Consider the following 12,809-nt stretch of genomic DNA (forward strand, 5'->3'; position numbering starts at 1 on the left):
CATTTAGTGACACAACACCCTTGGGACAGCAGCCGCAGCTCCGTGCCTCGGGGTCTCAGAGCCCACAGGGACTTTCCTGGAGATGCTGGGCATAAAGAATCAAAGGTGTTCCCCAGCCCTCAAACCTGACCTGCTCGGGGCTGGTTTCTCTGTCTTGGTTCTGGCTCTATGAAAATGGATGGTCTAGTTTGGTCTCCTTCAATCATCTGTGCTGCTCACAGATCTAAGGAACAGTAGTGGCTAGTGGCCAGTGTATCCAAATTCAGGGAACAAAACCATTGTCATTGCTGGGTCTTTTAATCAATGAAAACCAAAGATCACTAAGTTTATTTTTGTAAATTCGGTAGGTGGTGCTTTGGTAAATGCTATCAAACTGAACAGGATCTGTTTTCAAAGAGTTTATAAACCATGTCAAATCTGGAAATAAGCCCAAACTACAGGTGTTTTCTGAAAATACAATTAAAATAATAATACTTCACAACACAAAGTAGACTTGGGGATAAAGAGTTTAAAATTTTCTTATATAGATATTTTAATAACAGAAGAGCCCTATACTACTGTCCCCAAAATGTCCTAAAACACCACCCCATCGAAGCAATGTCTTACTCAGCTTCCAACAAATTGAGAAAAATTCAGCCTGACAGTCCAGGATTCAGTAATGAGACTCTGGTCTTCCTTTTCAGACACATACCCCTGCGTTCCTGCACATCACACTTAAAACAAGACAAACCAATCACTGTTTCAAGTGCCACCATTTTCTTCATGAAGCCTTTCCTCTCCTCTCCAAATAAAAATGATCTCGTCCTCTTTGACTCACGAGACGTCGTTTGAGGTGGGTATATATATGTAGATATGTAAATATACGTAGATATGCAGATATAACATTTTTATTACGATGATTTATATTATGGCTTTTGGCATGACTTCCTAATTTTCCAAATTAGGCTGTAAACTCTTTGGAATCAGTGACCATGGTTTACTTCTGAAATTGCTTTTATAACCACTACTCTGGCTAACATGGCTTGCAACACAGGAATTCAAGAAACATTTTTGAGTTACTATTTTATTAATAATGTTAATGATACAGTGATCTCTTATGGAGTATCAACTATGGGCCAAGGATGACATTTACATTTTACATTTCATTTAATATCCAAAATCCTATGACTTAGAAAGTTAAGGCTTAAGGAGCTTTAAGTAAGTTGTTCAAGGTTACACAGTTAAGCAGAAGCCCCGACACTTAACGTGACAGCAGGATGCACTTTGAGTCTGAATCCAAACTGGTTAGCCTCCAAACAGGTGCCCCCATCAACACTAGGTAAAAGTGATAAAAATTGAAAGATGTGTTGCTTTTCACTTTTTGATAAATACATTTAGCAAATCTGAAACAAAACCACAGATTGTGGTAGTCAGGAGAGCTACTTCTCAAAATTAATTTTAAGGATGAGAAGTGAGTGTTGAAGGTTAAAAGATGTATTTTGAAGTATCTCTATCACTACAACCCAAGAAATGTCAAAGATGGAGAGAGATGCCATTGACGCATATATTTAGAAGAATGATTTATGGGTAAACTCAATTTACACATTGTAATAGAAAAGGCACAGGCTTGGGAGCTTGACACAGTAGGGTTAAAATTCTGGGTATAACATTTTTAGCCTTGGGCCTTGGGCAAGTTACTTAATCTTTCTAAGTCTCTGTTTTCTCAAAGGTTAGGTGGAAACACTAATAACTGCTTTTGTAGACGATGCAAATGTTAGGCAGACATAGGGTACATAACCCAACAAATGATGGGCACTGTTAACATCATGAGTAATAATACTGTTTTCATGCAAAGCGACTGTGCTAAGCCAGTGTTCTTGGGAGGGATGGGAAGGCAGGGCTTCCATTACTGTTCCCAACTTTCCACACTGTGAGAGTATGCTATTTGGAAGGGCAGAAGGGAAAACACATGCCACCAGCTCAGCTGGCCTCCAAAACCCAACACTTCCTTCTCTTCAGACTGACTCTCAAATTCTCTCTCTTGTAACTAAAGAACTGAAAATCAAAATATGGAAATCAAGTTGGACCCTCTTCAAATCTCTCAAGTATATTCTAGATCCCTATGCCAGCTGCCATCTCTCATCTTCTTTCAGAGAACATGTTCTTTGAAAGTAGGAGAAGCAGTATGGCATTTGGCATCAGTCCCATGGGCATACAAACAGCACACCCACCATTCTTGTTTTCCGGTGTTTCTAGTTTATTAGCTGACCTCAGGGTCCTCAAATATTAATTGGAGACAATACCTCCTGGAAGTGTATGAAGTATATGCAGCCAAGACTATTCACCGCCCAGCACAGAGCAGGCGCTCAGTAATGACTAATTAATTCCCCTTCCCCTCTGTGGTTCCCTCTAAGCAGAGAATAAGCAAATTCTTTGGGCTAATATGTTAATATCTCTAACTGGACCCTACCACCAGGGATGGTTGGCTAGGATCTGAAAAGTGCTATCTCATTTAAATAAGACACAGAATGGTAATAACCAAGGGACGAGTTATAGGCATTATTGATTTTAGTTGTACACAAACCAGTGTCCTGAAGGTGACAGGTTTTTTCTTAAAAGAAAAAAAAAATAATCCTTGAAAACAAATCCCTGAGCTATTTAGTCTCCTGGAAAACACAAGCCTGGAAACTCAACATCTGCAGAAAGCAAAAAGGTGCAAGAATGACCAATTTTTTTTTTCTCTCTCTTACAGCTTTTCAAATAAGGGAGAGACAACACACCCATGAAGCTGGGTTTGGGGGTTCTGACCTATTTTTAGCAAATTACAATTGAAAAAACAAAACGAAACATTTTTTGGTGCACCATCTAACACTTCTCTAACCAGAATGCTGGAGATGGATTTAAAGTCAACTATCACAGTAGCTGTGATAAAGTTATTTTGAAGGAACAAGAAGTTCCTTGGTTTGTTTGTGGAATTCCATTATGTGTGTTAGGAACTTTTCATTATTTTGTATATTATTAAGTCATTTTGCCTAAAATCAAAGAAACCATGAATACCCAAACCTAATAACTAAAGCAGATGTTCTGAACATTCAGTGTTGCAATTTACACATTCAACCACTGGGGGAGAAAACACATCCCTTTCCTTCCCCTCTTCATTTTTTAATTTCCTATTTGTTATCTGTTGAGAAGGAGCCAAAGAGGGAGAAGAGAGAGAAGCAGTACCACAGGAAGGGAACCTCCAACACTTCGACAATATTAAGGGAACCATATATTGTTTTCCGAACAAACACCACCAATTCTCCTGATAACTTCGCACCATATTCACATATGTAAAGTGTTATCTGATTATTACCCTAATAATTACCTCTGTATAACTGTATGTGTATATATATATGTGTGTGTGCGTGTGTCCATACACACACACCACACACACACACACAGTTCATAAATCCAAAAGGCATCTTCAGAGAGGCTCTAAGAGAACAGGATTTAAGCTGCCTGGGGAGTGGAACAGCCTTTAAATACATCTTGTAATTTAAGCGCAGCTCCTGCTTTTCAGCGAGCACCGCTGCTGGAGCCTCTTCATTTAGGAGTTCTCATATATTTTCTTTTCTTTTCTTTTCTTTTTTTGATATGTGTTCCCCAGTCAGCTTAGTCCTATTGGCACTTCCTTTCGAAAGCGAAGGAGGCGGTAGAACGGGAATACGCGCCCCGACTCTGGAAGTAGGGGTCCCTTCCACACCCCAGCCTCGATCACCGTCTCCCTCCCACGGGCTCAGCAGCTGCTCGCCTTCCAGGCGCAATCGGAGGCGGCGGCCAGCGGCGCAAGGGTACAGACTAGATGAAGTCAAGATTCAACCTGATAGCTCACCTCCTCCCCAGCCCCGACTCCCACCCATGACCTCCTGCGGCCCCCTTCCCTCCCATCCCCCTCCTTGTCCCCCTACAGTACAGCCACCGCGGAGGGTGCGGGGGTGGCAGGTGGGGACACTAGGGGCTTCCTTCGCACCCACCCCCGACGCACCCTAGAAGAATGTCCTCTGGGGTCAGGGGCTGCCCGCAAGTTGGAGGAACTTAGAAGGCAAAGGCTGCCGCGCCCCGACCTCCGAGGGGCCTCAACCTGGAAAGCCAGGGGTAGGGAAAGGGAGTCGGGGCGAGGGCGAGAGCCTCTGGGCTTACCACGAGCACGGGGACCCCGGCGGCCAGCGAGTAGAGGAGCACGGGGGGCACGGCGCTACTGTCCTCCGGTCCCGGGTAGGGCTTGCGGTAGGCGCTGTCGTGGCAGAAGAAGCCCTGCACGTTCACGGTGAACGTGTCCGTGTACTCGAAGTAGTACGCCAGCATCACCGTCCCTGCCATGATCACCATCTGGAAATAGAGCATGCTGCTGGTGAGCGCCGCGGGCAGCAGGGGCATGCACGCCTCCCGGGCCGGGCGAGCCGAGCGGGTGGCGGACGGGCCCCCTCCCGGGTCCGCCGAGGCAGCCGCCGGGGGCGCGGCGGCGGCGGCGGGGGCGGCGGGAGCGGCGGGAGGACGAGGCGCGGGAGGCGGGATGGAGCCGCTGCAGGACGAGGCGGAGGCAGTCCGGGTGTCGAGGCGCCGGCAGGCTGCGGAGGAGGCGGCTACCCCCGTTCGAGCCCCCGCTCCCCTCCCCGCCCTCTGCCCGCCGCAAGCGCCGCCCGCCCGGGCGCGGGGTCGCGCGGGAGGGCGGGGAGTCCCGGGCGGCGGGAAGCGGCCGCGGCGCCCCGACCAGAGACCGTGGGCGATGCAGCTGCGCGGGGCCGAGCCCCCGGGCCCGCCCGGAGGAGGGACGGGCCGGGCTGCGGCGGCCGGGACGGCGGCACCTGTACCCCTCGGAGGGCGGACGCAGTGGAGCGGGAGAAGCTCCCGGCAGGGGTAAAAACCAAAAAGCGGGGGGAGGGGAGGCAGTAGCGAACGAGCTGCTTCTAGAAACTCCCTTCTGAGGCAGCAGCTGGGCGGTTTAGGAAACCCGCACAGCGCCTGGGGAAACTGCGTGCACGCGTCTGCCGAGCGCAGCCCCACGGAGCGCGAGGTGCCGGGGCCGCCCGGCGGGCTGCAGCCCTGAATTTCTTAACCCCGCGCAGGAGGCGCGCCCAGCGCTGGTTTCCAGGCGCGATTAGAAAAATCATTTTAGAGGATTTTGCACTCGGAGTTTCTTTGCCTCCCTTCCAGCTGCCTAGGGCTTTGTATGTAAAAACGGAAATCAGAGCTCTCTTGTATAACGGCCCCTTCGTCGTTCACGTATTCCCTCGCTCATCTCAGTTTCCCTCTATTAGCTGCTTGTGAGAGGAGGCACTGCAGGTTCCGGGGACCGCGCGGTGGCAGCCACCAGGGAAGGGAGAAGGTCCATTTGCCTCATTCGCCATTCCCTGATTTCCCAGGTACCGCGGGAATTCCCCAGGGGTCAAGTGACAGGAGAGGGAGACAAAGAGGGCTCACCTCGCACGCATACACAACACACCCATGTGTTGGGCATGCACGCGTGTGCTTGGGTATGTAAGTAGCATGTACGTAGGGAGCCGGCTTCGTGATGCCGTTTGGGTCCCTGCCCTCAAGCTTAGGCAGCGACTGAGGGGGTGTGGGCTGGGGGAGCTTAGTGGAGCCGGACATTGCCCACACCCTCCACCCCAGAGGGCAGGTAAGGAAGCGTGTGCACAAGGCGAGGAGGTGAAAATGCTTACTAGAGCCCTGCCCTTCTCACCTTAGCAGATTTCTAGATTTGTTCATTTTTATGAGTTGTAGCTTTATGATTTTTAGAGGCAGGTCTTCATCATCAGGGAAAAAAAACATTTTTAGGCTAAAAGGCTGTTTAAATTAGGCAGATGACTGGTAGTTTAGGGATGAGATAATAATGGCAGTGTGAATTTCTTTAATGTAGAATGTTTTACTCTCCACGTTATTACAGACATCATTTAATAACGAATTACTTAGTGCTTACCAGGTAAACAACGCTGAACAACCTACATAATAAGCAATTTTGGGCAGTGGGAGTAAACTGTTCCTAAATGGACAAGAAAGGCTTAAATTATGAAAATGTAACTACCACAAAGATACATGGTGTTGTGCTACATTCAGAAAATCTTTCTAAGACTGTAAGGGTATTTAAACTGCAACTCTGATTCTAAATAGAAATGCCTCAAACCTTCCTACTTAATAGAATTTTTGGAAAAAATGGTGTTAATTTTAAAGGGTAGTTTTTAAGGGTAACTCTGGATTAAGGAGAGTCTAATGTAGGTAATTTATTCAAACTATTGAATATGTATATTATTTTCAAAATTAAAATGCATGGTCATGCATTGTTAGGGTGTAATGAACGCCTATTACTGTGTGTGTAACGAAACAGGGCCCTTGGCTGTCCTGTTGACTGCTGACCCCAGCGTGAGCCCTGTATGGCACATTGTAGGTATTTACCTTTGAATAACTTAAGGAACTTACTCCTCTAAGAACACAGGGAAGTGTCTTCACATATCAGCTTTGTGTCAAGGGGAGGGAAGCACAGTCTATGGCCCAAGATAAACACAGCCTGTGCACTCACTCGGCACGCTGACATTGACGGTGTAAGGGTGATGTAAGGGCAGCGACTCTGATCCTGCCTCAGTTCACATCCCAGCCCTGCCACTTACCAGTTCTGGAAACCTGGGCCACGTGCTTGACCTCTTTCTGCCTTAGTTTCATCACCAGGAAAAATTGGGATAATGCTAGTACTGACTTTACAGGGTTGGTATGAGAATTATTGATGCTCGTTTCATTATGTCTGGAACATTCTGTTTAAATTCCATTAAAAGTAACTTCTGGTCACACATGTATCTAGCCTGCCTTAACTCAGGTCATTCTAACACCCACCACCAATCAATTCTTTTTCATTTTATTGCTTACAAAATGATTCTGGGTGTATCCATATTTCTGTAGGAGTATATATTTTCCCCTAGATTGGGGCACATTCTGTCTTCTCTCCCAGATAGTATCTATCTCAAGAATAAGATATTATTTCCCTTCAGAATTCTTAATATCCCCGTCATTTACACATGTTAGATGGTCAGATAGTGTTGTTGACTCACGCATGGCTGACTAACCACCCAGTGCTGAAATTCAAAGTTAATATTGAATCCTAACTCACATTATAAAGATAGCAACATTAAATTAACCTTCCATGAGTATTTGAGCAGATTGGTTCCTTGCAGAAATGCTGCAAGGTGGTTGAAGGAGCATGAGCTATGTGCCCTTGGCTGGTTACTTTACGTTTCTGAGTTGAGCTTCTTTGGGGACACAGTGAACTAAGTTTTCTTATCTCTGGGCTTATTTTGACAATTGAATGAGAGTATGTAAGGTGCCTGGCACAAAGAAGGTACATACTTCGGGTGTTTCCTCGCTTTATTTTCTTATAAATCATTTAAGCCAATTCTTTTCCTAAATACGTATTTTCAACCTCAAAGATTCCTTTGGAACCCTGCCTCAATTCTTAATTTAACTTTCTGTTTCTAGATTTAAGATGGCATTACTCATGTTTAATCCTCTGGAGTCCTGCCCAAACACTTAATTTAGTTTAATTCTTAGGCATATCATTGTACTTTCAAATGTATGATAGCGGTCGGTCTTTCCTGACAAAACACTGTCCTGTCCTTCAAATTCTCCCCATCTCAGCTCCTACCAAAGTGGATAATCTAGGTCCAAAATGTGGTATTTATAACTATTTTATCTTCCAACTTCCAGGGATTCATAGTATATTTACTTGCGCACAACTTAACAACCACTCCATCCCACCATGTCTCTCCACCTATAAAACATGAGCTGTGATAAATACTGGGGCAGATATTAGGGGAATCACTTATCAGTTCCAAAGCCTCCCATCTCTCCACCGGGATATTCATGCCCTAGTAAGAATAAGAAGCCACATGGGCATAGGAAGATGTGGTCCTTGTCTATGTCTATATGGTTTATAACTTTTATAGCTAGCAGACAGATGTACAAAAAGCCAGGGTGGAGGGGACCCTTTATGTTGGTAGCAAGTACAGAGACCAACTGAATAGTCGTTGGAAGCCAAGCATCGAATATCTGTGGATGGCTAGTTGAGTGAATGTATGACCTTCTTTAACTTTAAGAACCTAAGGTGTCTGCTAGAAGGGAACAGGAGGTGAACCTGGCTTCTCAAGATTATGACCAATTGGGTTCTGAACAACAAATCTGTGAGTATGGGGAGCCGGATTGAGATTTTCTGTTAAGGTTTGAGGATTTGGCCCTCAGTAGTTTGTAGACAGAATGTTTGTGGCAGAGATGCCCGAGCATTTCCAAGGACCAAAGAAGATACAGAATTATAAACATTGGTGTATATGCGTTTCAGGTAACTCAGAGGTAAACCCAGGCATTTTCCTGAAATTTTCTCATTCCATGTGCAAAAACAGAGATAAGTAACATTACTTTCAATGAGTAGCTGAGATGGTGAGGTATAAAGAATTCAGAAGGCTTTACGTAAGATGGACTAGAGAAGCTCCCCCAAAGAAGAATAGAATCCTTTTTTAAAAACAACAAAAATCTGTTTTTGTAATGCTCAACCCGAGCTAGAGATGTTTAAGGAGATTCATGGGTGTGACAAGTTGCATGACTTTGTACCAATGAGGAACTTTAAATATTAACATATAGATTGGTAGAAGATGTGGTGGAAATAGATTTGGAAAAAAGGCTTTTCTTAAGGCCCGATAACTGCATTCGGAATAAGTAAGGGCATCTGCTAATTCATTCTAATAATTATGGAACTGCAAAAGGCAATATCTTAACAGATCTTTATTGACTTGAATCTAGAGAATGAACAAATACACTAACTAGTTTACTAACTTCCAGACAATTTGATATGGAGAACACGCCTGAAGCTTGAATAAGAATTAATATGTAGGACTGGTTAATTCGAGAAATGTTGTGCTTAAACACATTCATATACATTCAAAGATACAACATCCTGAAAGGCAAACGAAAGAGATCTAGGAACATTTGGGATTACACCTTTGATCTCTTTATTTTTGACGTCATAGCATCTGCATTCTCACAGTATGATCATCAGTGCTTAATTTAGGAGGTAACTGCTTTCTCAAGAAAACAGGAAGAAATAGAGCTGAGATAGTAATTTGTATGTCTGTCTTTGAGTTTCCAGCTGTAATGGGATGTTTATCTCAAAAGCAAGATGCTTCTGACCTGGATAAATGGTACTTTTCTTCAGCTAGAACCACTAAGATATTTTTAAAGTGCCCAACTCTGGGACTGTATTACAGCTATTCTATTCCTCTACGTTTCCAATATTTAAAATTTTCACTTTCGAAACAGTGATCACAAATGAAGCACGTATTTTACTAGAAAACCCAGTTATTTACATTTCACCAAAGGCACAGGCGTGAAATTGATGGACCAAGTAAAAGAGCCAAAAACTGTAAAATGTTAAAGCTGGGAAAGAACAGAAAATTTTAACTAATGTGCTGTTATTTAAAATTATTTCCTGTATTAAAATTTTAAATTCTTAATTCAGCAGAAGTTAATAGGAACATGCTGCTAATACTTAAACTGTGTGGGCATGACACAGCCTCTCTGAATTTCAGTTTGCTCATCTGTAAAACTGGGTTAATGAAAGGCTTATATTTATAAAACACTTCATTAATAGTAAAGCACTGGACAATCTGCATTAGAAAACGTATTATAATTAGGAAGAGAGAATACCTAATCTGTGTGGGTCCTGGATTTTGTCCCCGTCACTGACTGAGTTCCAACTCACAAAACCTTAAAACCTTAGATTAACTGCTGTGTGGTCTGTTACCATGTATGTGAACATTGAATTGTTTACCATATATTTCAATGATAAAAAAAAACATTGTTTTGTTAAGTATAAATCTATGGATCCATAACATCAGAGGAAGTTTCAAAATATTCTAGTTCCCTAAGAATGAATTTAAACAGCTGTTAAGGATAAGAACATAGAAGTGTGTCAGTTAAGTATGATGGGTAAGCCCAAGGACTGAGGACTCCACAAGACTGAGTTTGTGTCTTTGCCCTGTAAATTCATAATTGAGGGACCTTGGCCAAGTCATCTTAATTTCTCAGTTTCTGTCGTGTCCTAAAATGAGGCTAATGTTGCCTGCTTCACCAAGATGTGGTGTACAACATTGGCCATTCACCACCATAAATGATCATTATGGCTATTGTTACTCTTCTGGTATAATTAATCCTGCCTCTGCTGGATCAGCAAAACTTTTATTGATATATTTGGAAATGTGCCTGCATAAAATTCTGCTGAACTGTCTTTGTCACTTCACGTTACTTGAAGACACCTGAAAGTCATTATGTGCCCTATGATAAATGAAAACCGTCCTAAACAAAATCACAAATCCTGCCATCACTTTGAGAAACAAAATTTCTTTAGCCATGATGTGGAGCGTGTGGGGCAAACTATGCTGATGACAGCTGCGGGTCCTTTGTCAAAGATGCGGCTTGTGAATGGTAATCTGCATCTGTTTGGTTGTCCTTCAATGCACTAGGTAATGACTGAAACAAAGATATAACAGAAACCAGACACTCAAAACAGTTACTGATGTTCACGCATGGGCCATAATCAACTATTCGTTTAGAATCAGACGGCTTTTTCAGAACGTTATTTTAGTGAGGGCACAAAAGCTTCTGGCGTGATGAATATCTGCCCTAAATTTCATCATCCTTGAATGGATTATTAAATTACTGGGCTTTTTCCCGCATACAAATTTACAACTATCAGCAAGGAAAGTAATTTTTTGGTTAAGAAAAGAAAGAATGTCTTGGTTGCTGAATTGGGAGATGTAGTAGAAAAATGAGCATTACCATGTAAATGTTTAGAGATCGTGTCACTTTGGAAGGAAGTGGGGAAGTATTCGGAAGAGAGCAATCACAGTGCGTGTTGTCTTGTTTACTCTCGTGATTATTACTTTCTTATTAAATCGGGTATAATTAATCGTATTTCATTATTATATCAATCATATTATTCTAATCAATGCTTCAGTGTGTAATGACGTCTTCAATTTAATGTCGTTGATAAGGATAAAAAATTGTCCTTTGTTTTCCACTTCTGACGACTTGCTTTAATACTTCTTTTGGCTCATGTGGCTCTCCAGTAAAAACAGAAGAACCTGAATAGTAAAATCTTAATTAACTTCATAAAAGTCTCATAAAATAGGGTATCCTTGGGAACTACTGCTTTTATTAATAGAAACCCTGTACGTTTTTTGTCAAAACTCTTAAATTAGTCATCAAAGTGCTGAACATACCACATTTTTCTATGATGATCTGACATAGGGCCATTATTTTGAAGCTCAGTTCTTACTGTGCGTTACCATAGTGGTTCCAGACATAGGAGACTGATTTTTGTAGGTGTTGATGGTAGGATACACTGGACATTTTGTGGAAAAAATACCTGAAATATATTTTTATTTACCTGAAACCGCAATACTGTTTATTGATTGACTACCACATGCTGAAACAGGAGAGCTGTTACTCACACATCTCTGATCCTTACAACCACCCACCGTCCCCCGTTTACTGGAGAGATGTGACAGCATCAGTCTTGGTTTACCTGCTTTCCAGAAAGTGGTGTGCACAATGCTGCCACTGAAACTAGTCCACTTAACGGAGGCTTCCAGTGTATGTGAGGTCCCATTGGAGTGCATCAGGTTTTTAGTAATCAAGACAGCTGTTTGGAATTCTGCAGCAGCATAAAACAGGCTGCTCTGGAGTGACACAGTCATTTTGGTGTTGAGGGGCCTGGAAATGAGACCATAGGCTTGAGAGGTAGATGCCCCCTGTCTTTTTAAGGTCAGATAATCCAGTTTAGCTACTGAACCAAGAGTGGAAGATTCAGGACTGGGGATTGACACTGGTATCAGTCTGCGTGAGTGATCATAACAAAATACCACACTGGGTGGCTTAAACAGCAGAATTCGTATTTTTACAGTTATGGTGGCTGGAAGTTCAAGAGGAAGGTGCCATCAGGGTTGGTTTCCTGCGAGACCTCTCTTTCTGGCTTGTAGACGGCACCTCCCCACCTCATCTCCACGTTGTCTTCCCTCTGTCCTCGCGTGGAGAGGTAGCGCTTCCTCTTCTCACACAGACGCCAGTTCCATCAGATTGGGGTCCCAGCCTTCCGACCTCATTTAACCTTAGTTATCCCTCTTAAGGCCCTGTCTCCAAGTACAGTCACATTGGAGGTTAGAGCCTCAACGTATGAGTGGTGGGAGGACATAATTCAGTTCATAGCAGCATCCCATTGCTCTCCCAATTCATTATATTAGAATATTTAATTACGCTGAACCACACGAAATTGCTATTTCTGCGGCTGAAAAATAGTTGGTTATTGGCAACTTCAAACGGATCAGCCTGTACAGCATCAGTACAGATATGCTTGATTGCCAAGATATGCAGGTGGTTATCTCATAAATTGTAACATTAGGAAAAAAGTTATATTTACTCACTTTTTAATGATGTGCGTGCCTCCCAATCTGATAGATTTCCAGCTGAACTCTTTGTTTGAGACCACGTAAATTTTTATTACCTCGTTGTTAAAGTCAGAAAGCATGAGTTAAAATGGAATCAATGCACATAACTTTAACGATTTCCTTGGCAATACAACTGCTCTAAAATCCTCCTCAACGTGATTTTCAGATTATAAATGCCGGTATCCGAAGGACAGTCTTACTCAGTTATGCAGCCAGAAGTAGAAAATGAATAAAACATGGGCAGTTTGGGCTAAGCGCACACATGTATTTTTTTTTTACCTTTGGGTCAGAAATTTAATTGCTGCTTCT

The 12,809-nt window shown here is 43.1% G+C and overlaps 2 protein-coding genes across 14 annotated transcripts in view; one reads left to right on the forward strand and one right to left on the reverse strand.

Moving 5' to 3' along the window:
• The window catches only part of PLPPR5 (phospholipid phosphatase related 5), a 102,681-nt gene extending 97,845 nt beyond the window's left edge, over positions 1–4,836 (reverse strand). For 6 of the 9 annotated variants that reach the window (XM_032487164.1, XM_032487167.1, XM_032487171.1 and 3 more), the window contains exon 1: positions 4,162–4,422. In XM_032487164.1, the coding sequence (XP_032343055.1) occupies positions 4,162–4,398 (237 nt within the window). In that variant the 5' untranslated portion in view covers positions 4,399–4,422. Of the gene's footprint in view, positions 1–4,161; positions 4,559–4,739 lie in introns of those variants that run through there. The other 3 variants (XM_032487165.1, XM_032487172.1, XM_032487170.1) reach the window with 3 other exon arrangements.
• LOC106730414 (atherin-like) overlaps positions 4,267–12,809 on the forward strand; it is a 128,415-nt gene continuing 119,872 nt past the window's right edge. For 3 of the 5 annotated variants that reach the window (XR_004322688.1, XM_032487173.1, XM_032487174.1), the window contains exon 1: positions 4,334–4,878. Coding sequence is in view for 2 of the 5 variants with exons in the window: in XM_032487173.1 (XP_032343064.1) it covers positions 4,364–4,878 (515 nt within the window). In the remaining 3 variants the exon portion in view is untranslated. Of the gene's footprint in view, positions 4,879–4,902; positions 5,385–12,809 lie in introns of those variants that run through there. The other 2 variants (XR_004322690.1, XR_004322689.1) reach the window with 2 other exon arrangements.

The sequence above is a fragment of the Camelus ferus genome, chromosome 9 (assembly GCF_009834535.1).
Source record: "Camelus ferus isolate YT-003-E chromosome 9, BCGSAC_Cfer_1.0, whole genome shotgun sequence".
Lineage (NCBI taxonomy): Eukaryota > Metazoa > Chordata > Mammalia > Artiodactyla > Camelidae > Camelus > Camelus ferus.